We start from the raw sequence: 24412 nt of genomic DNA, 5'->3' as shown, positions 1-24412 counted from the left end.
GTGGAATCTATAAAACAAAAACAAAGTCTACAAACCTCTAAGTTTTCTTAGTGTTTATTCATTTTTGAGAGAGAGAGAGAAAGAGAGAGAAAGAGAGAGAGAGAGAGGCAGCGTGTAAGCAGGGGAGGGGCAGATAGAGAGAGAGAGAGAGAGAGAGAGAGAGAGAGAGAAACACAGAATCTGAAGCAGGCTCTAGGCTCTAAGCTGTCAGCACAGAGCCCAATATGGGGCTTGAATCCACTAAGCATGAGATCATGACCTGAGCTGAAGTCGGAAGCTTAACCGACTGAGCCACCCAGGTGCCCCCAAAACTCTGTATTTTTAAAGAAATAATACATAGTTCTGCACCCAGTAATGTTAATATATTGTAGGAAAGGAGGAATATGGGAAACAATTAGCTTAACCTGTTCAATTTACAGATGAGTAACTTGAGGACATCTTCAGGCATCCAAAACTGAAATGACTTTCTAGCTAAACACTAGTGGCAGAATTAGCAAGATCATCGGACTGTTTGACTTTTCTCCATGGTACCTTTCTAAACATAGGAGACTGCCAGGCATAATTCTGTATCAAGCTTCGTTCATGCTTAGAAAATTCAGATGTTTCTAGAGGTGTCAAATTCACAGAATAAAAGACTGAAATGGTGTTTGCCAGGGGCTGGGGGCAAGATGGAAATGAGGATCAATGGGCATAAAGTTTCAGTTAAGCAAGATGAATAAACTTGAGAGATACACTGTACAACATTGTACCTATAGTCAACCATAAGGTATTATACACTTAACAACTTGTTGAGAGGTCAGATCTCATGTTAAGTGTCCTTGACAAAATTAAGATAAAACTAAATAAAAATTCAGATCATGTCAGAAAACAGCTGGAGAGGAATAAGATGGCTGCTTTTTTAAGAGAGGACTTGAAAATTAAAATTATATTCTAGGTATGATTAAAGTTTTTTTAAAAACTTTTTTCTTTAGTGTTTGTTTATTTTTGAGAGGGACAGACAGAATGTGAGTAGGTTAGAGGCAGAGAGAGAGGGAGATGCAGAATCCAAAGCAGGCTCCAGGCTCTGAGCTGTCAGCACAGAGCCCGACGCAGGGCTTGAACCCACAAACGCGAGATCATGATCTGAGCCGAAGTCAGACGCTCAACCCACTGAGCCATCCAGGCGCCCCTATGCTTAAAGTTTTATTCCCTTCATTAAGTGAAAGCAGGCAATATTTAGCTTATCATCTGAATGTCTCATTACTCCATAAAAGCAGCTATTTCTTTTTAATTATAACTTAAAAAAAATTTTTTTTTTCTACAGAGTGATGCTGAGTGGAAGGATGGACAGTTATGTGGTAAGAAAAGCATAGTAAAAAGTCAATGGTAAAAGCTAGGTGAGGGGTGCCTGGGTGGTTCTGTCAGTGTCCAACTTTGGCTCAGGTCATGATCTCATGGTTCGTGAGTCTGAGCCCCGCATCAGGGTCTGTGCTGACAGCTCAGAGCCTGGAGCCTGCTTCGGGTTTTTGTGCTTCCCTCCTTCTCTGCCCCTCCCCCACTTTTTGCTCTTTCTCTCTCAAAAACAAATAAACATTTTTAAAAAAAGGCTAGGTGACTGGCATATAGGTGTTCATTGCAAAATTATGCCAAGTTTACCTTATATGTGAAAAATTTCACATTAAATGTCAGAAAAAAAAAATCAACCATCATTGAGATAACCCAAGAACATGGTGCCTTCATTAAAATAACCCTGATCTAAGGAGTTGGGCATTTTTTTCATGTTTTTTAGCTATTTTGATATTGACTTGTATGTAGTTTCCATACTGTACACAGCCCTCAAAATGGCTAAAATTAAAAATTATAATACCAAATGTTGAAAAGTATGTGGAGCAACTGTGACTCTCCTACAATGCTGGAGGGAGCATAAATTGATAAAATCTCTTTTGAATTGTTTGGCATTAATATCCTCTGAATCACCAATCATTCTTAAAAGTTCAATAGAAATATATACACATATGGCCAAAAACATGTACAGAATGTTCATAGTGGCACTATTTTTTTTTTAATGTTTTTATTTATTTTTGAGACAGAGAGAGGCCGAGCATGAGCAGGGGAGGGGCAGAGAGAGAGGGAGACACAGAATCCGAAGCAGGCTCCAGGCACAGAGCCCGACATGGGGCTTGAACCCACAAACTGTGAGATCATGACTTGAGCCGAAGTCAGACACTTAACTGACTGAGCCACCCAGGCGCCCCGATAGTGGCACTATTTTTAATAGCCCCAAACTGAAAACAACCAATAAGCCTACCAAAAGTAGAATGGAAAAAACAAATTTGAGTATACTCGTGGAACAGAATCATATACTGCAAGAATATGAACAATGTACTGCTACATGTAACATGAATTTCACACAAAAAAAAGATGAGTAAAGAAGATAACACAAAAGAATATATCCCGTATGATTCTACTTATATAAAGTTAAAACCAGGTAAAATTCTATGGTTAACATCAGGATAGTGATCCCACCAAGGAAAATGGGATAAAGGCAGTAGGGACTCAAAGGGGCTCTGCAATACTGGTCCTCCTCTTTTTTTTTTTTTTTTTTTTTAATGTTCATTCATTTATTTGGGGGGGGGGGGGAAGGGGCAGAGAGAGAGGGAGAGAGATAATCTTAAGCAGACTCTGCACTCAGCGCAAAGCCCCAGTGCAGCTGACTCAGTCTCATGAACTGAGATCATGACCTGAACTGAAATCAAGAGTCAGTAGCTTAACCAACTGAGCCACCCAGGCATCCCTCCTCTATTTCTGAACTTGGATGTTTGGTTACATGGGTGGTTCACTCTGTGATGGTTCATGGAGCTTTTATACACTTCTGGTTTTTATATTTTAGGTATGATTTATTTAAAAAATTGATTAAGCAAATTTTTTTACGTGAGTGAGTGTGTGTATGCATGCAAGCTAGTGAGGGAAGGCCAAGAAGGGAGAGAATCTCAAGCAGATTCTGCACTGACAGCATGGCCCGAACGAACGAACCATGAGATCATGACCTGAACTGAAATCAAGAGTTGGATGCTTAAACCAAATAAGCCGACCAACCAGGTAGTCCTAAACAAATTTTTAAATGAATTATGAAATTTCTACAGTTTTTTCTAGAAAAGAAATAAAGTCCTATAAAACTTTTAAAGTAACTTAAATAATTTGAAAAGATATATGCACCCCTGTTTATTGCAGCATTATTTGCAATAGCCAAGATACAGAAGCAACCCAATTGTCCATCCATAGATGAATGGCTAACAAAGATGTGGTGTAAGTACATGCATGCACACACACACACTGGAATATTAGTCATAAAAAGAACGAAATCTTGCCACCTGCAACAATATGGGTGGACCTACAGGGTATTATGCTAAGTGAAATAAGTCAGAGAAAGACAAATACCGTATGATTTCACTCATGTAGAATTTAAGAAACAAAACAAATGAACAAACAGAAAAGAGACAAAAAACAGACCCTTAAATACAGAGAACAAATTGGTGGTTGCTAGTGGGGAGGTAGGTGAGGGGATGAGTGAAACAGTTAAAGGGATGAAAAGTACACTTATACTGATGACCACTGAGTAATGTACAGAATTGTTCAGTCATTGTATCATACACCTGAAACTAACACTTACATTATACTTCAATAATAAAAAACTTACAAAGTGGGATCAAATTGTTTTCCTCCTATATTGATGAACATTTTGATAAAGAAAAAAAACTTTCAAAAACTTCACCATTACAGTATTTTTTCACATTGATAGTTTAAAAATAGTATTTAAAAATGTATTTTTAAAATAGTATTATTTAAAAAATATTTTACTTTGTTTTTAAAGTTTATTTATTTTTGAGAGAGACAGTGTGAGTGGGGAAGGGGGAGAGAGAGAGAGAGAGAGAGAGAGAGAGGGACAGAGGATCTGAAGCGGGCTCCATGCCGAGAGCAGACAGCCTGAGGCAGGACTCAAACCTACAAATTGCGAGATCATGACCTGAGCTGAAGTCAGATGCTTAACTGACTGAGCCACATAGGCGCCCCAAAAGTATTCTTTATTATTATGTCACATGGATAAAACTTAGAAAGATTAAATTTAAATCACCAGGATGACTTTAAGGTAACAACTTTTTTCTTTCTTCTTTCTTTCCCTTCGTTCTTTTCTTTCTTTCTTTCTTTCTTTCTTTCTTTCTTTCTTTCTTTCTTTCTTTTGTTAAATTATTTATTTATTTTTGTAAGTAGTATCTACATCCAACATAGGGGCTCGAACCCACAACCTCAATATCAAGAATCACATGCTCCACCAACTGAGACAGCCAGGTGCCTTGTAACAATTTCATTTTTGATATAAATTAATATCTTCTACTTTTGGGGGTTTTAAAGAAATAAGCACTCACTAGATAAACAAAATATGCCCATTTTGTTGTATAAAATGGTATTCTTTCAATTTCAAATTTCAAGGTTTTCATTTTGTTATGTTTTACAAAGGATAAACATTGTGTCACTTTAACATACTTAATAGATAAGAAAAAATTTGTAAGTAGCATTAGTCAACACAATTTAAGACACTCAGCAGTTTGACAGAGTTTTTTGTTCTGTCCTGCCCAAAACAGTACCAAAATGATTTAAAGAAAATTTTCTGAAGAAATAAACCAGAAAAGCTTAGGACTACCGGAGGGTGAGGGATCAACTGAACAAAAATGAGGTCCTCTTGGTTCCCCTCTCCCATTCTGTTTCCAGAACACAGGATTTCACATTGACCCTCCTCCAAACTGCCCACCTCCAAAGTCAAGAAAATCAAAGATTCTTCTCTGGAGAAACAAAATCTCTCTTTAGAGACTGATATTTGAAGAGCTTCTAATAAACAAATTGGATCATTAGGGATCACCAAAAATGGCAATCACCAGTGACAAGTGGAGATCACATACTCAGAGCTTCCAATTAGCATGTTGATATTTTATTCTTAATTTAAAACATGAAGCCTGAATGCTCATTTGAGGAATTTACTTTTTTTGAGAGAGAAGAGAGAAAGAGAGAGAGAGAGAGAGAGCGAGCACAGGGAAGAGGGGTAGAGGGAGAGAGAGAATCCCAAGCAGGCTCCACACTCAGTTCAGAGCCCAATGCAGGGCTTGGTCCCAGGACCTGAGCCTGAGCCGAAAGCAAGAGTTGGGTGCTCAACAGACTGAACCACTAATGTGTCCTTTATTTGAAGAATTTGGAGGAAACAGAAAAAAATTTAACAATCCTAGCATTGATATCCTCAGAGAGATGAGAAGGCATTGTATTCAACATATGAACAGGGTGTTACAAAACAGCAACACTGGCACTCAGAGCTCTTAGAAATTAAAGCAGGATAGGCTAAGTAAGAATTCAAGAGTTGATGACAAAGTCAAGGAAATTCCCAGGAAATACATTAAACAGACAAAAATGAAAGCTAAGAGAGAAAAGAAAACTAGAGGATTAATCTGTGAGGGTCTAGCATCCAAAAAACTTAAGTTCAGAAATGGGGAATAGGGTCAATGGTTGGCAGGGAATTATAAAGAGACATTCAAGAAAAATTCCCATCTTGAAGGACATGAATCTCCTGATTGAAAGGATTCATTGAAATGAAATGCCCACTTCAATGATCACAACAACAAAACACCTACACTAAGACACAACATCACAGAATTTCAGAATATCAGAAATTAAGGGTAAAAAAAAAGATCTTGAACACTTCTAGGGGAGAAAATAGATCACAAACACAGGAATGGGAACCAGAAAGTTATAGACTTCTTAACAGCAAAGCTGAATGCTAGAAGACATTAGATAATGCCCTCACAGACTTTAAAAAAAAAAAAATGGGGCGCTTGGGAAGCTCAGTCGGTTGAGCATCTGATTTCAGTTCAGGTCATGATCTCACAGCTCAGAGTTTGAGCCCCACATAGGGCTCTGTGCTGACAGCTCGGAGCCTGGAGCCTGCTTCAAATTCTGTGTCTCTCTCTCTCTTTCTCTCTGCCCCTAACCCACTCAAATTCTGTCTCTGTCTCTCTCAAAAATAAATAAACTTAAAAAAAAAATGACTTTTCAATCTGGAATTCTAAATCTAGCCAAACTGTCATGAGTAAGAATAGACTAAAGACATTCTCAGACCTGTGGAGTTTAATATTGGAGGATATGCTTTAGCACGATGAGGGAGTAAGTCAAGTAAAGGAAATAATTTGAATACAAGAGAAAGGGATTCAATATTGAAGGAATTCCTGAGAATGGCTATGTACTAGGCTTAGAAAGCAAGCTGTCTAGACTGCAGGGGAAAAATGTAAAGGTGAGAGAGATTTAACAACTGTGTTTGGGCATCTGGATAGCTTCTATATGGGCTTGAGAAATAATTGTAATATACAGAGAAATCACCATTAGGTCCATATAAAGCTAAACAAAAAGCAAGACAATCATTAACCCCAGAAATACAAAGAAAGAAAGAAAACTTTAATAACAGTAGCACTTGGATGAGCATCAAACAATCTGACAATATCTGATTTAAGATTTAACTGAAAACTGTGATATAACAATGTTATGAGCAAAGGAAAAGCAGGGGAAAGAGAGGTTTTAAGAGTATTCAATTCTTTAGAAAGAATATCAACAGTTAATGTGTAAAACAGGTAAATTATGAAATAGTAACATAAGAATATTATTTAGAAATATGGAGGCAAGTACCAGAAAAATTAGTTCAAACTGTTGAAAGCTCCCTGTTGAAGGTTGGTAGGAGATAAGTAGAGGACTACTATACTCCATTATAAGCTTTATATTACCATTTAATTTTTTAAATTAATCTTTATAGCTTTACTGATATAATTCATATACCATACAAATCACCCAGTTAAGTGTACGATTTGGTGGTTTTTTAGAATATTCACAGAATTGGGGCGCCTGGGTGGCGCAGTCAGTTGAGCGTCCGACTTCAGCCGGGTCACGATCTCGCGGTCCGTGAGTTCGAGCCCCGCGTCAGGCTCTGGGCTGATGGCTCAGAGCCTGGAGCCTGTTTCCAATTCTGTGTCTCCCTCTCTCTCTGCCCCTCCCCCGTTCATGCTCTGTCTCTCTCTGTCCCCCCCCCCCAAAAAATAAACCTTGAAAAAAAAAAAAAAAGAATATTCACAGAATTGTCTACCATCACCATGGTTTTAGAATATTTTCATCCTTCCAAAAAGAAACCTAATACCCATTAGCAGTCACTCCCCATTGCCCCCCAAATTCCTTTGTAGTTGTTTCAATTCCCTACTTTCTTTTGTGTATATACCCAGAAGTGGAATTGCTGGATCAAACAGCAATCCTATATTTAATTTTTAGAAGAACCAAAATACTGTTTTCCACAGTGGCTGTACCATTTTATATTTCGATCAGCAATAAACAGGGGTTCCAATTTCTCCACATCTATGTCAACACTTGTTTTCTTTTTCTTTTTTTTTTTTTAGAGAGAGACAGAGAGAGCGAGAGAGAGCACAGCTCAGGAGAGGGGAAGAGGGAAAGCGAGAGAATCTTAAGCAGGCTCCGTACTTAGTATGGAGCCCAACACGGGGCTTGATCCCATGATCCCAGGATCATGACCTGAGCCGAAATCAAGAGTCAGACACTCAACCTACTGAGCCCCTAAATAATAACCATCCTAATAACTGTGAAGTGGCTCTCACTGTGGTTTTGATTTGTGCTTTTCTAACAATCAATAATGTTGAGCATCTTTCCATGTGCTTACTAGCCATTTGTTTATCTTCTCTGGTGAAATGTCTATTCAAGTCCTTTGGCCATTTTTATTTTGTTATTTTCTTGTATTTTTTTTTCGCTAAGTTTATTTTCAGAGAGAGAGGGAGGGAGAAAGGGTGCGCATGAGTGGGGGAAGGGTGGGCGGGGGGAAAGAAAGAGAATCCCAAGTAGGGATTCTATGTGGGACTTGAACTAACAAACCCTGAGATTATGACCTGAGCTGAAATCAACAGTTGGATGCTTAACTGACTGAGCCACCCAGGTGCCCCTGCTCATTTTTAAAATCAGATTGTTTTATGTTGTGGAGTTTTAGGAGTGTCTTATATATTCTAGATTTTAACCGTTTTATCATATATGTAATTTGCAATTATTTTCTGCCATTCTGTTATTCTGTTAATAATGTCCACTGGTGCATAAGTTTCTAATTTTGATAAAATTAGATAAATTTGATAAAAAAATTAGATCAAATTTGATAAAATTTGATAAAATTCACTTTATTTTTCATTTTGTTGCCTACATCCCTGGTGCCATATCCAACAAATTACTGCCAAATCCAATGTCATGAAGTTTCCTCAGATGTTTTAAGAGTTTTACAGTTTTAGCTCTTATTTCTAGATCTTTGATCCATTTTGAGTTAGTTTCTATATGTGGTGTTAGGTAAGGGTTCAACTTTGTTCTTTTGCATGTGAATATCCAGTTTTCCCAGCTCCATCTGTCTTTTTCTCCTTGAATGGAGAACTGGCACCCTAATGCAAATCATTTGACCATATATACCAGGACTTATGTCTGGGCTCTATTCTTCCACTGATTGATTATTATGTCTCTCTTTATGCCAGTAATACATTGTTTGGATTACTATAGCTTTGTTGTAAATTCTGAAATCAGACACTGTGGGTCCTCCAACTTTGTCTGTTTCAAGATAGCTGTGACTATTCAGGGTTCCATGAGATCACCTATGAAGGTTAGAATGGATTTTCCTATTTCTGTAAAAAAATATCATTGGGATTTTGATAGGGATTTTACTGAACGTGCGGATCGCTGTGGGTAGTATGGACATCTTAACTATATTAAGTCTTTCAATCCATGAACACAGAATATCTTTCTATTTATGTCTGCTTTAATTTCTTTCAGCAATGTTTTCTAGTTTTCAGTGCACAAGTCTTCCACCTCCTTGGTTAACATGATTCCTAAGTATTTTATTTGACTGATATATTGTAAATGGAATTATTCTCTTTTTTCACTTCATTATTAGCATACAGAAAAGTACCATTTGATTACTAAATAAGACCCACATATTCTATTGATAAAGGTATATGAATCAAAAGGAAGAGATATATATTGCAATACTCCAGAGCTCAAAATTAATCAGAATGGAGATAAACTGCATTTAAACATTTTACATTATTCCAACAACTAGATTCTGCACTTCAAATTTAAAAACGTTGACATTTCATACTGTTCAGTATACTGTACAAGACTGAAGGTAAATTTCCACATATCTTCCTATCAACCTGCAATTTTCTTATTGCAGAGTTGGTTTTAGTCTAAAAAAAAATCATACCCTGTTACTCATTCCACCAGAGATGGGAAATCTCAACAGAGAATAATCTTCTGCAGCTGATTTCCTATACTCTCTTTTTCACATATATAGGTTGCCAGATTCTGTAAGTATTCTTGCTAAGCCAAAATCTACATCTGGAGATGTCTGAGTGAGGTTCTGCAGTTCAACCTGGACTGGGAGGGTGAACAGTAAGAATTTAATGGATTGTTTTAATTCTTTTGGTTCTGCTATTCTAAGATCACAGTAACTGAAGATGTCAGAAGATGTTTGGAAAGTTCAGAGTTACATAGAAAATGACACTATCAACAACAAAACAAAAACAGCAAAATGAAAACTTTGGCTCAATAATTATATTTGATCTAGCCAAAGTGGCTCTGCTATAAGCCTAAGAATGTGCAATTTGAATGAGGTAAAATGCTAAGTTGTAAAATTTACTTTTATTTATTTTAAAGTTTATTTATTTGAAGAGAGCGGGGAAGGGGCAGAAAGAGAAAGAGAGGGAGAGAGAGAGAGAGAGGGAGCGAGGCAGAGAGAGAAAGAGAGAGAGGGAGGAAGGGAAAGAGAGAAAGAGGGAGGGAGGGAGGGAGGGAGAGAGAATCCCAAGGAGACTCCGTGTTGTCGGTGCAGAGCCTGACATGGGGCTCAAACCCATGAACCGTGAGATCATGACCTGAGCTGAAATCAAGAGTCAATGCTTAACCGACTGGACCACCCAGGCACCCAATATAATTTACTTTTAGAATTCGAATTATCTACACAAATTCTAGATCTCTAGAACTCCAGAAAAGAATGAATTTGTGAGACTTCTTTCCTTCTATGTGTCTATCAATCAAATACTTATCAAATTGCTATTACATTCCAAACACTACGGTAGGCACGGAGGACACAGAAATGAAAAACCAATATTCAATCCCTGCTTTCAAAGATCTCACCATCTAGGGTGGTAAAACACAATGTGTGAGGTGGACGTGAGGGATGTCAGAGGTGGGCTAGTGAGGAAGATGTCAGGAAGGGAAGAGGTAACCCCTGAGTTGAATCTTAAGGACGAATAGAAATTAGAAATTATCTACACATGTTAAGTACTGTGCCAGGTGTTCAGGCTACAAAGATTAATCAGAGAATGTCTACACATAGGTCAGTAGGTGAAAAAAGCCATACAAAAACTATTTACAACACAAGATTAAATATTACGAGACAGACAGGTTAAAAGAACAGAGAAGAACAAACGCTATGGGGCAGGGGAACATGGCACAGGAGGCAGCACACAAAAGCTGCTACCTGAACTGAATCATGAAGGGTTTCCAGATAATCAACAGACCACCACAGGGTAAGTATTGGAACAAAAGGTACCAAAGTGCAACGTGAAAGCGTCTAGCATGATTAGGAATCTGCACATGGCTTAGTTAGGCTGGAACTGAAATACAGGCTATGGACTACAGAGGGAGAGGGAAATACAGTAAGAAAAGGAGAAGAAACCATGTCACAAATGAAGAAGATTCTGGTGTTCTTTATGGTTACTACCCTTCATATTTCTTTTTTTGTGAAAAACTGCTTATTTTTCTTTTTGAATGTTAAGAATTCTTCTCATTCATCTGTGAGAACACTGTATACACTAAAACATAGTAACTGGCATTGCAAATACTGTTTTTTAAACCTTAGTTTTAAGTGTTTTCATCTTTAATTTACTGAAGTTTGATATACTCAAATTCATTGCTTTTTCTTTTGTAATTGATACCACTGTTTTTATGTTGGGAAAATCCAGTTGGATGGTTACTGCAAGAAATATAAAAGGACCAAAGCAAGGTCAAAATGCAGGGAGTGGGGAGAACTAAGGTAGATACAGGATATATTTAGGAGATAGGACTAATAGTATTTAAGAGGAGAGAAACTCAGAGAAAAAGTCCCTAACTAGAAGTCAGGATGCCTCAGAGGACAACTTCTCAAGAAAAGAGCCTGAGTCAGTGGAAAACACAGAAGGAATTCTAGAAAATTACAGACAAGCTTCAAGGGAGACAAAGTCCAAAAGTCATCAACAGAACATTCCACATTTGCTCTCTTAGAATTATTGATTCTAGTTTCTACAGATCTATAAAATCCTGAGTTTCCTCTTAAGTTCATAAGAAAGTAAGTTTTAAACTTTGATGGCTTCATTAAAATGTCAATTACCAAACTAAATTCCATTCTAATTCCACTGGATTCAAATGACACACATTCACTTTCCAAATGACTCCCCTCACCCCCCAAATAAACTCCTAAGGTTTCCCTTTAGTAAATCTACTTTTTGCTCTAAATTCTATGGCCAGAAAGATTAACTTAATAAAACAAATTAAAAGAACACCTTCTGGTTGTTTCAACGTCTACTTTTTTGGCTTTTATGTATCTATTTTTAAAGTTTATTTATTTATTTTGAGAGAGAGAGAGAGAGAGAGAGAGAGAGCGAGCGTGAGTGGGGGAGGGGCAGAGAGAGGGAGAGACAGAGAATCCCAAGTAGACTCCATACTGCCAGTGCAGAGCCAGATGTGGGGCTTGAACCCACAAACCCCAAGATCATGACCCAAGCTGAAATCAAGGGTTGGATGCTCAACTGACTGAGCCACCCAGGTGCGCCTACATTTTTGGCTTTCGAAATCATGTTGGTCTGATGTTGGCATAAGCTTTTGGACATATTCACAAAACTGATGAGAAAAACAGCGAATAAAACAGTTATCTAGTTTTATTAACTCACATGTAGAAGTAAAATAATCTAAATTCACTTTGGCTGTAGAAAACAGATTACTCACCTGCGACCACATTCTGAATATTTACCAATATTTTTTAATATTAAGGCAGCTGTTAGTCGGATGTGTTTAGTTATTGGTCCCTCTTTTTCATCCTTAAAAAGAAAGGAAAAGAAAAGAATAAAGATCTAAATCATACAGTGCTCACACCTTTACAGATAAAGCTTTCAAGGTTTGCTTACTGTAAAATCTCGAAAGACAAGGTTTCTTGATCCTCTCCTAAGGGCCATAAGGGCAGCACTGGGATGATTCACAATGGCCTTTTGTGCTCTAGGAGTTGAGCTTGTGCCCCCTACAGCAGGCTGCCTACATTGAGGAGAGAGACAGAGATTGTTAACATGATGCTGCAGACAGACTGACAAGGATGACCAACCTGCCAACCCCCTCAGGTGGTTACTTTGAAACCAGATACCAGATAAACACGGGCTCCAATGGCCCAGCGTTAACTTTGTTTACTTTGTGTCAGCCGAGGCAAAGGGGCTCTTAGTATCAGGGTGAGGTTTCCAGTCTTTTATTTTCCAATCTATCAATTTTAAAGCTAACAACAGATGTTCTAGTGTAGTCCATCTTTAAAGTTACTGTGCTGGTAAACAAGCAATCAAAATCAATACAACACAGTATCAGAGCTATGGAGTTCAGATTTTGAATGTAATTTGAAGATTTTAATAGAAAAGAAAATAGTCTACAATTTGAGTTGCAAGTTATTTTTGCTAAACAGTACCTAAGAGTACAATGATATCACCTAAGAATGTGTTGGTACAGGTATAGGTCATCCAGGAAAAGAGAACCTTATGGTAGTAAGGAATTACGCTAAACACCACGTTTTCACACTAGTACTTTGTTTCATCATTATCTGATTATTTCAATCAATCCTTTCGATTTATTTCTACTGTCCTTTATGAAAGATAGAGAATGGAGGGACTGCAGAGATAGGCTTTATATAAAAGATTCAAATTATGCTAGATTTCCTTGGCCAAGCAGAAAAATTGCATCACTATCTGTTGCATTCTTGTGAGGCAATGGTGGAAAGAACAATGGACTCTCACATGAGGAAACCCTGTCTATTTCTGACCCTGTAACTACATGTGTGACTTTGAAAATTTCAGTTTGCCCCTCTGTGCTTCAGGTTTCATTCACATCTGTAGTATGGGTCTATTTCTGGCACTTCTTTTTTTTTAATTAGTTTTTTTTAGAGAGAGAGAGAGGGCCAGTGAGAGAGAGCAAGGGAAGGGCAGAGAGAGAGGAAGAGAATCCCAAGCAGGCTCCGCACTGTCAGCGCAGAGCCCGAAGTGGGGCTCAATCTCATGAACTGCAAAATCATGACCTGAGCTGAAATCAAGAGTTGGGTACTTAACCAACTGAGCCATCCAGATGCCCCTTATCTTCACATTTTTGAAAGTTAAACATATGATTTAGGTTACCGAATCTATAACTAAAGGACTCAGTTAGAAACAGAATAGGAGATAAATACTATGTAAATTTAATAAGGATCTTATGGGAATCTATAACCAACTAGAACTTGACCACATGCATTACAAGTATGTGTTCATGAAGTAACAGGTAAATGAATAACCATATAGTAAGTGTGATATGTATACTCTTACATACAATCTTCATATGACACCCTGGTCTTTCCTGAGAGAAGAAGTTGTAAGAAGAAATCTCTTTGCCATTATCAAATACATATTCAACTATTTTCCCAAAGGACAAAGAACCATACATACATTTCCAGTTTACAAAGCATTTCTCAACTATCACCTGTCACTACTTCTGATGACTTGTCTACAAATTCGAATCAAAACATTACAGTTACAAATTATTAACAGAGCATGCAATATGAAAATGTGATGTTTAGAGAATTTAAGCAATTGGGACAGGGCCCAGGGCTGGGTCACAGCAGAGCTCAACCTAGAACCTAGGTTTCTGGTCTCCTGATGCATGAGGTTGTCTTTCATTGTTACTCTGTTTTGCCTAGTTTTCCTGCTTTTTCCTTTTGCATGTACAAGAGGAAGTAAACTCATGGTCCTTACTTGGTAGAAGATTTTTGACTTCCTGCTTGTCCTGGTTCATCTTGTTTTAATCCTGCAAGCAGGGCATCTTTTGAACAGTGCTTATCCTTTTTGAGAAAGAGGAAGTAAAAGGATACGCATCAAGATCTTTAATAAACCAGAGGAGTTACTGACCAAATAGTATTAGGAAGAAAGTATACCTGTAAGTGGGTAATAAAAGAAAACCTCTGTCGCTGAAAAGGCTCACAACCTTCCCAAAGACATTGCCCTGGATATACATCTTTTCCTCCATGTTCAGTTGCTGCATGGTAGAAAACCTGTGAGGGTGTCTGAAACCACCTACAAAAAATAAAATTGGTAGAAATTTCCTGACATTTGGATACATCTTTTGTAAATTAGAAAACGTGCTCTACTAATACAAAAGCCCAAGATCAATATACAGCAATACTAAACAAAATAGTATAGGCAAATCTCACATTCAGTTCATTTCAAAGACTATTTTTAAACGATTTTGAAAATTTTGCTGTTTACATTTCTAAATCAAATCATTCAACTATACTGAAGACTTTTGGTAATTTGTTTTAAGTTTAATAGGCCTCATTTGCAAATCCCTACCTTCAATGAAAGTCAGCTAAGAATCTCTTTAAAGAAAGTATCACTTTAAAAACAAAACAGAGAAATTATTTTACAAACAAATACATACTCTGTTATACCTTTAGAAACTGTTTAAGCATTTACTAGATTTCATATTACATATAATAAACTCCAGCATATTTGTTCTAACAATGTAAATGCTACAAATTTTGTTAAGTCTGGCTTTTTAGTTGAATTCACATTTTGTTTGTCCATCTCTCATTTCTCCAACATTATACTCACTCACATATCTGGGGGCTTAACAATACAAATGTCTGAGTGGGTAAGTGGCCAAGGACACAAACCTGAAGAAAGTCAGATACTATTTTCCTTTACTAATTAGAATACATGGCAATGAAAAGAGAATACTGGAATCCAGACAGCAAAGAATACATAAAAGCCTTCTATTGCTAATTAGTAACTCAAATATCTGCATAATGAATATCTTTAAAGTTTATGGCAGAGCTCTCTCAAGACTTGATTTTTTACGCATGTCATAAAAGTATGTCTATATATAAACTAGTTTTTAATGTGCAGTATTTATACAATATTTCAAATCAGTAATCCTTCAGGAGATGACAGACATTTTAAAATAAATAAATTTGAATTAAGAGTAATTAAATATTGAATTATAAAAGACAATGTCAAAAATCATCATATCATTCATATTCATTTATATGAATATGTTCCAAAAGTTTATTGTGAAGCTGTAATGGCTTAGAAAAATTAATATTGTTAAAATGTCCACACTACCCAAAGCAATCTAACAAATTGAATGCAATCCTATCAAAATTCCAATGACATTTCCTGCAGAAATAGAACAATCTTAAAATTTATATGGAAACACAGAAGATTCAGAATAGCTAAAGAATCTTGAGAAAGAACAACAAAACTGGAGGCATCACACTCTCTGACTTAAAACTATATTATAAAGCTACAGTAATGAAAACAGTATGGTATTGGCATAAAAACAGACACACAGATCAATGGAACAAAATAAAGAGACCAGAAGTAAACCCATACATATATGGCTGATTAATTTATGACAAAGGAGCCAAGGATATACAATGGGGGAAAGGACTGTCTCTTCAATAAATGATTTTCAGAAAACTGGACAGCCACATGCAAAAGAATGAAACTGAACCACTATCTTACACCACACACAAAAATTAACTCAAAATGGATCAAAGACTTGAATGTAAGACCTGAAACTATAAAACTCCTAGGAGAAAACATAGGTGGTAAGCTCTTTGGTATCAGTCTTGGCAATGATTTTTTTGGATTTGATACTGACAGCAAAGGCAACAAAAAGCAAAACTTAGTAAGTAGGACTACATCAAACTAAAAACTTCTGCACAACAAAGGAAAGGCAACTTATTTAATGGGAGAAAGTATGTGCAAATCATATATCTAATAGGGGATTAATATCTAAAATATATGAAGAACTCATGCAACTCAATAGTGAAAAATAACCCAATTAAAAACTGGTATAGGATCTTGGGGCACCTGGGCGGCTCAGTTGGCTGAGTGTCTGACTCCTGATTTCAGCTCAGGTCAATGATCCCAGGGTCATGGATTGAGCCCTGCGTCGGGCTCTGTGCTGAGCTTGGAGCCTACTTAAGATTCATTCTCTCTCTCCCTCTGCTCTTTCCCTGCTTGGCGGGTGTGCGCACGCTCTCTCTCTCTCTCTCTCTCTCTCAAATAATTTAAAAAAACTGGTAGAGGATCTGAATAAATATTTTTCCAGAGAAGATAAATGGATGGCCAACAGGTACACAAAAGGGACTCAACACCACTAATTGTTATGGAAGTGCAAATCAAAACCACAATGAGATTTCACCTCACAGGCCTGTCAGAATGTCTAGTATAAGGTAAGAAAAAAAAAATACAAAACATTGACAAGTGTTGGTGATGGTGCAGAGAAAAGGGAATGTTCATGCACTGTTGGTAGGAATGCAAAATGGTGCAGCCATTATGGAAAACAGTATGAAGGTTCCTCAACAAATTAAAAATATAATGACCATATGATCCAGTAGTCCTACTTCTGGGTATTTATCTAAAGAAAATAAAAACACTAATTAGAAAAGATATACACATCCCTATATTCATTGCAGTATTATTTATAAAAGCCAAGACATGGAAGCAACCTAAGTGTCCACTGACAGATGAATGGATAAAAAAGGTGGTGGTGTACATATATGCAATGAAATATTACTCTGCCATGAAAAAGAACAAAATCTTGCCATCTGCAACAATATGGATGGACCTAGAGGGTATTAGATAAAGTGAAATAAGTCAGAGACAGCCAAATACTGTATGATCTCACTTATACATGGTATCTTAAAAAAACCCAACTAAGCTCATAGACAAGGAGAACAGACTGGTGGTTGTCGGGTGGGGGATGATGGGTGGGCAAAATGGGTGAAGGGAACAAAAGATACAAACTTCTAGTTATAAAATTAGTCATGGGATATAACAAAAAAGAAGAGCTTATTGCGAAACTAAAGTTAATAAGTACATTTTCACTTTTGGAAGTTCTTTTAATTTTTAGTACTCACAATATGACTGGAGATCTAATGATTGTCACCAGGAGGCATTTCTTATTGTGTTTTTAAGATTTTACCTAAATATTATAAATTATTAATGGAAAAGTAAAGGTGTTTGTGGAAGCGCATGTGCACACACACATACACACAAATCCAAATGTACTGTTACTAGTCACTAGTCAAAATGATACCTGTATTGAAACTATTCTGTAGTACATTAAATTTTTACAATACACAAAATTGATGAATTTACCAGTCACCAGCAAAAGGGATAAAGTTAGTGCTTCTTGAAACCAACTTAAATTACTAACTATATAAAACTGTGTATATATACAGTTTTAAGATTACAGGGAGTTTCAAGTGTTCATCACTTTCCCTGCCCAGCACAGAGTATTATTTCCCTCTTATCTACTACCTTTCCCCTCAGTCTATTTTCTATTTATGCGACTACTCCAGTCATACAAACCACTCACTGATAATGGTACAAGGTGAAGTTCTAGTATAACTATGAATGGAGTTGGCTGCAGTGATCACGTAAGGGCGGAAAGGAGTTAAGGTTTCCAAATACGTTCGTAAATGGAATATCTGGATTTCTAAAGCTTAAATGTAACTTCAATGTAAAACAGATACTGAATTTTCCGAATCTTATGGATTTTTCTGGAATGGGGTAGGGGAGAAGATAAAGGTGGGATGCCACTACTACTTACTAGCGTGTCTAGAACAATTTTCCTTACTACTACCTTTCCATCAATAACCTATCCTTGCCACCCAAAATAAAAAAAACATGTTCATTTAAAGAAGCCAGAGAAATCGAAGAGTATCCAAACAAAAATAAAAATTCCCCGTGACTTAATTACCCAGACTGCTAATATTTTGGCATATTTCCTTTAAGCTTACATCCTCCTCCATGAGTGTTTTTACATGAAGCTGGGACTGTTACTTGGAAAATTTTATGTACTGCTGTCACAGTATGGCTATATGGTGTATTTATATGAATTCAAAGAATGCCTTTCACTAAGACATTTTACTATTATCTGACACGTGCAATGTGAATGGCACTCCCCTCCCCCTGGCCCCCTGATGTGCACAACCACGTGGAAGCACTGGGCAAGCAACATTTCTGAAACGCATTCTACTTACTGGTAATCTTCCTTTCAGGGTGGTCATGAGGCTTAAATCTGATGATCCACGTAAAGTCATTTGGCAAATATTAGGCCAACAATAAGTGAGAGCTATTATCATGATCGCCTGAAGTAGTCACAGCAGTCAGTGATGGCACTAGTGACTCTTGTCTTTTCACCTTGCCCATATGACTCACCTCCTACCCTGAGACCTTGTCCACAACTATTCCAAAACTGCCAAGCCTTGCCCCATAAAGTTTAGTCCACCTCCAAGTTAATGCTCCCAACTAGTAAGTGATTGTCATCATTACTTACGACTCACTTTAATGATTTCTGCTCCTGAAAACATTCCCCACAGAAACTGCTCCAAACCTTTCACCACTAAACTTCAACCTGATTATTTCAGAGTTTGTCTTCCCCTGCATACTGTGAGTCTGTGAAATCAGGGATATTAACTTATTATTGTATGTCTGAAAAAAGGGCAAATTACTGAAATAATTTAAGTTTATTCTAGGAGAACTGCCTTAACTTCTTCTCTATATTAAATTTTCTGTCATTACTCCCACTTCCCCCTTCCCTTGGATCTTGGCCAGAAGTAGCGACTATTTCCAAAGTTAATTCCTTCACCTATATATTGGAATCTGTTATATTCCTTCATAAACTACCTCCTCTTTTGCATCTTCTATCTTTTCCTTTCTACTGAACCCTACACCTTTTTAAAAAAAAGTTTATTTATTTATTTTGAGAGAGAGAGCACGCACGTGAGTGGGGAAGGGGCAGAGAGAGACAGCTTAGTGTGGAGCCCCACGCAGGGCTCTATCTCACAACTGGAAGATCACGACCTGAGCCACTATCAAGAGTCGGACGCTTAACCAACTAGGCCATCCAGGTGTCCCATTAACCCTATACTTAAGTGTAACAATATATATGCTATTCCAACTAAAACAACAGAAACATTTTCCCTTTGACCTCATTACTTTCACAAAAGATAGGAACTCAATTTACAGTATCTGGCAAAGCAATGCTCAATTTAATTAATATTTAACACATTTATTACTGTAACTACATCTGACAATTTTTTTCTCCGTCACTGGCCATTTTTCAAAGATACATATTATTTTCAATTACATCATCCATACAATATATAATGGCTAGTTCCCTGCTTTACATAAATAACTGCAGTTGAAGCTCAGGATTCATTTTTATTCCTTCATTTAAACCCCCTTCACCAAATTCCTTTTTCTTTTAGCTGTTTGTTTCAGCTGAACAAATTTTGTATAAGGCACTTAGTAGGTCCAAGTTTCCTGATTCCAGCTACCCTAAGCAGCAGCTTCAGGCTAAAACACTTTCAGTCAGGCTCTGTGCTGGCAGCTCAGAGCCTGGAACCTGCTTTAGATTCTGTCTGCCTCTCTCTCTCTCTCTCAAAAATAAATAAAACATTAAAAAACAAAAAGGCTAAAACACTTTTCACCTGAAAATAAAGCCAACCATTACTTTATTGGTGTTATTTACACAATGATTATTACTATCACATTTCCTACCATTAATCAACTTCTTAGGCATCATAAACACATAAGTAAATGAAATAAATAAAGCATATTTTTTCTACTATCTTAAAGATTTTATTATTTAAAAGCCTACAATCTTTTCAGGTTATATATATTAATTATACATAATACACATGATATTTTAATAATTTACCATATTTAAAAGAACAATTTAGAAACAAACAACAGAGCTAAGATTGTTTCCTTTGTTTTTAAAACATAAATAAAAGGGCTGAAAATAGCACTTCAGTTCAGATATTTTCATTTAAAGTTTTCTTAGTTGCTCAAGTTCTTGGCAGGCTGTTTTTAATGACCAAAAAGGATTCCATGTCCCTCTTAATAGCCCTCCGGCTGGAAAAACATTTAATTTGACTTGAAACATATGGGATATGTATATTTTTAATAGGAAAATTCTAGTTTAAAAGTAAGATGTGCATTTAAATGTTAATAAATGCACATAAATGATAGTACTATACATCAAAAAATCTACACTGCAAGAACAGTTTTTAAAAAAGTTATATTGTTAATTATAAAACAATTAACTTTTACTTCAACCTTTGACATCTGTTTTACACAGATAATACTCTATGGCCAAAGAAATACCAAAGGTATACATTATTTTATATTCAAATGAGATTTGGTAACAAGCTGCTAAAATTTGGGGGAAAAAACCCAAACCAACAATGATGCTTGGGAGACTTACCAATTTTATTATATATCCAGTTGTAAAAGTTCAAAATGGAAAAACAAAAAAAGACAACTAACTTTATTATTAAAATAATCTAATTTATTGCCTTAATAGAGGACTAAAAATTACAAGTGCAAACTGGACAGCCCCAAGCCAGCATGGGTGTTCTTGGAAAATTTCTAAATGCTGTGGTCGCTACAGCACCCTCCACCTCTGCCACAGCCAGTCCAGATTCAAAGCCACAGGTGAGAACAACGGACTGATTGGCCTAAATGCCAAAGGTAATGCAGGAGAAAGCAAGTATTTGGCCTTTTCCTTTCTTCCTCCCTTCCTTTCTTTCTTTCTTTTTTCTTTTTTTGGCTTTTGTAGAGAGAGAGAGGTCCTGCCTTCTAGTAGGACTCAAATTATGGGAAATATCCCAAACATAGGAAGGAAGTTCAGATGGAAGATAACCAAAAGCAATTGTGTTTGTCCCTATCTCCTTTCCTTCTAATAATAATAAACAATAGAGGAAAGGACTTGTTTTTGCTCTTTGATCCTCTAGCACCAGCTCCTACTAACCTACTGGTCTGTGAAGCAGTCACATATTTTACATAGCAAAGCACAAAATACACTCTCAGGGACCTTGTTTAAATAAGGTCTTTCACTAAAATTTCAAGTAGCATGTGAAAATAGTATGGAAGTGGATATGCACAATTTAGGCATTTCAATAAATATGTTACATTTAATCAACCAAACATAAGCTTGGAGATAAAATAAAAAAATAAAAATGAAATAAAAATATAAATATGAAAATAATAAAAATGAATAAAAATAAAAATATGTGTGTATTTGCATGTTTTTAACAAGACAAAGCATACAAATGAATTTGACAATGGATATTCCCCTGGACTCCTTGAAAGATATGGCAGTTTATCACTTCACACTGTTCTTGACAAAGCTACTTAGAGCATAAAGTACCTCCCTACTGAAATTGTTTGCTCATTACTTACTCTGCATTAGCTCTATTCAAAAACATTGTCTTATTTGATTTCTATGTCTCTTTGATAAAGGTAAAATTACCCCCACTTTATGGTAGAGACAGTAAGAAAATCAGTAGTTGCATGAGGCAGGGGCAGGGAGGGGAGGCAGTAAAGAGAGGTGAGCAGATTAAACAAACAAAGCATTTTCAGGGTGGTGACTATTCTGTATAATACTGTAAAGATGAATGTGTGATATTATGCACTGTCAAAATCCACACAACTGTATAGCACAAACAGTGAATTCTAATATAAAAACTATGGATTTTAGCTAATAATAATGTATAAATATTACTCATCAATCATAATATATATAAGATGTTAACACTAGGGGAAACTGTGCAGGGAAGAGGGAATACATGGGGACTCTGCACTATCTGCTTAACTTTTCTATAAACCTAAAACTGCAGTTTATTATTAGCTAAAATCCATAGGTTACATTAAGATTCAGTCTTTGTGCTATACAGTTGTGTGGATTTTGACAATGCATAATGCCACATATTCATCATTACAGTATTATACAGAATAATTTCACCACCCTGACATAAAGCTAGATTCACACTTCACTTTATGCATGAAACTAAATTACAGATGGATCAAAAAGTTAAAAAAAATTAGGGGCACCTGGGTGGCTCAGTCGGTTGAACGTCCGACTTCGGCTCAGGTCATGATCTCACAGTTTGTGGGTTCGAGCCCCACATCAGGCTCTGTGCTGACCGCTTGCTCAGAGCCTGGAGCCTGCTTCAGATTCTGTGTTTCCGTCTCTCTCTGCCCCTCCCCCGCTCACGTTTTGTCTCACTGTTTCTCAAAAATAAATAAATGTAAAAAAATAAAAAAATAAAAAAAAAAGTTAAAAAAAAGTAAAGTACTGGAAGGGAACAAAATATGGATTATGTGACTTAAGAGTTGAGAAGATACATCTAAGCATGAAATAAAAACCATTAGTCTTTCTAGTCTGTCCACTAAAAAGTCGAGAACAATGAAAGCAATGGATACTTCCTGGAGCCTAGACTAAATACCATTTCCCATTAAAAGACACCGGACCTCCTTGGAGAAATCTGATTCCATGTGTGGTAGGAAATGTGTAAGATAAGCCTGGAACATGACATCTAAAAGAAAGCAAGGAAACCAGCAAAGACTTATATTAAGATCACAACCAAAGGAACTGGGAACCAGCTTGAAAAGCCCTTTACTGGCCAAAGATGGGACAATTTGAACATCAAGAAATAGTAAATGCAAAAGGGGTACCTGAGTGGCTCAGTTGGTTAAGTATCTGACTCTTGATTTCGGCGCAGGTCACGATCTCATAGTTTATGAGATCAAGCCCTGCATGGGGTTCCATGCTAACAGTGCAGAGCCTGCTTGGGATTCTCTCTCTTCCCTTCTCTCTCTGCCCCTCCCCTGTTCACTCTCCTCCCCTATCTCTCTTTCTGTGAAAATAAACAAATAAACACTAAAAAAAAAAAAAAAAGAAATAGTAACTGAAATGGACTAAAAACACTTCAAATGTTTTTAAATCATAAGTTCATTTATAAGAATACTAAAAACAAAAAACAAAATCCAAACCTCATGGTACACTTTTCAGGAGTGTAGGTAAACAACACAATATTTTGAAAATTGGTAAATAAGACATAAGTAACATATCTAGATTTTTCTCTAGGTACTTACTATTCCTCAGAGAAATCAAAGAGTTGATAAGACGGGACTCTTACATTTTACAACTCTTAATGAAATAACGGATCCAGATAATGATCCTCAATGGCTGTTTACATCACAAAACAAGACAACAAGATATTTTACATATCTCCTGATAAAAGTACAAAATGCTCTTCATAAAACTCAAACCAAAATCTCATCAAATATCTGGACCTAACTACCAACTACAGAGTCAGAAGTAACAGTTAGCTAAACAACACCAGTAAAATCCAGATTGTGACATTCTTAAAGGACAAAAAACTTGTGTTTATCAACAAAAACTTACAAGGAAAAAAATTAACAGAGATGAAGGGGTAACATATAGATTAAAAGATACTTCAAAGACTTCACTAAAAACAATGTTTGCATCTTAGTTTCTCATTCAAATTTAAGAAAACACAAGTGGAGAAATGCAAACACAGACTGGATATTTGAAGAACTCATAATATCGAAGGGATTAATGTTATTTTTCTGCAGGAGTGTAGATTATTTATAAAAAGTAGGATCCTCATTTTTTAGGAGATAAATTCAGATTAAAAAAGCAATTATTGAAATGTGTTGTTGAAGAGTGGCTGATGAAAAGAGTCTATATTATACGAAGTAAAGAAGAATTAGAAATACAAAATGACCATGTAAAATATGGTTGTACCACAGAACTACAAACAGGTTAAATGTATACCTAAAGTCATTTTTAATTCCATGAAAGAAAAAGAACACACGATCAGTGATTTCAAATTTATATATGGAGCACTTCACAATAATGTATCAGTGAAAGAAAAAAATTTAAGTAAAATCTGATGGAAACAAAGAAGATTCTTTGTTAAAATTTTGGTATAAAAGAAATTAGAATACAGACACTTAGTGGACAATGGCAATGACATGTATTTTTGCACTTGGTATTAAAACTAAATCTGAGAGAAGGAGTTAAGACGGTGCAATAATAAGGGGACTCTGGGCTTGTCTCTTCCCTCGAACACAGCTAGATCAACATCAAATCATTTTGAAAACTTAGGAAATTGATCTGAAGATTAAGAGAACAGTCTGCATAATTTGAGGGAGAGAACGTGGCAGGTACA

General features: G+C 36.4%; 1 protein-coding gene across 2 annotated transcripts in view; it reads right to left on the bottom strand.

The window, feature by feature from the left end:
• ARID2 (AT-rich interaction domain 2) overlaps positions 1-24412 on the bottom strand; it is a 170689-nt gene that overhangs the window by 3378 nt on the left and 142899 nt on the right. For both annotated transcript variants that reach the window (XM_043563493.1, XM_043563492.1), the window contains 4 exons: positions 14288-14426; positions 14109-14194; positions 12261-12384; positions 12082-12173 (listed from right to left, as the gene is read on the bottom strand). In XM_043563493.1, the coding sequence (XP_043419428.1) occupies positions 12082-12173; positions 12261-12384; positions 14109-14194; positions 14288-14426 (441 nt within the window). The remainder of the gene's footprint in view (positions 1-12081; positions 12174-12260; positions 12385-14108; positions 14195-14287; positions 14427-24412) is intronic.

The sequence above is a fragment of the Prionailurus bengalensis genome, chromosome B4, assembly GCF_016509475.1.
Source record: "Prionailurus bengalensis isolate Pbe53 chromosome B4, Fcat_Pben_1.1_paternal_pri, whole genome shotgun sequence".
Lineage (NCBI taxonomy): Eukaryota > Metazoa > Chordata > Mammalia > Carnivora > Felidae > Prionailurus > Prionailurus bengalensis.
The sequence above is the reverse complement of the archived record's forward strand: the minus strand, read 5'-3'. Positions and strand labels throughout refer to the sequence as shown.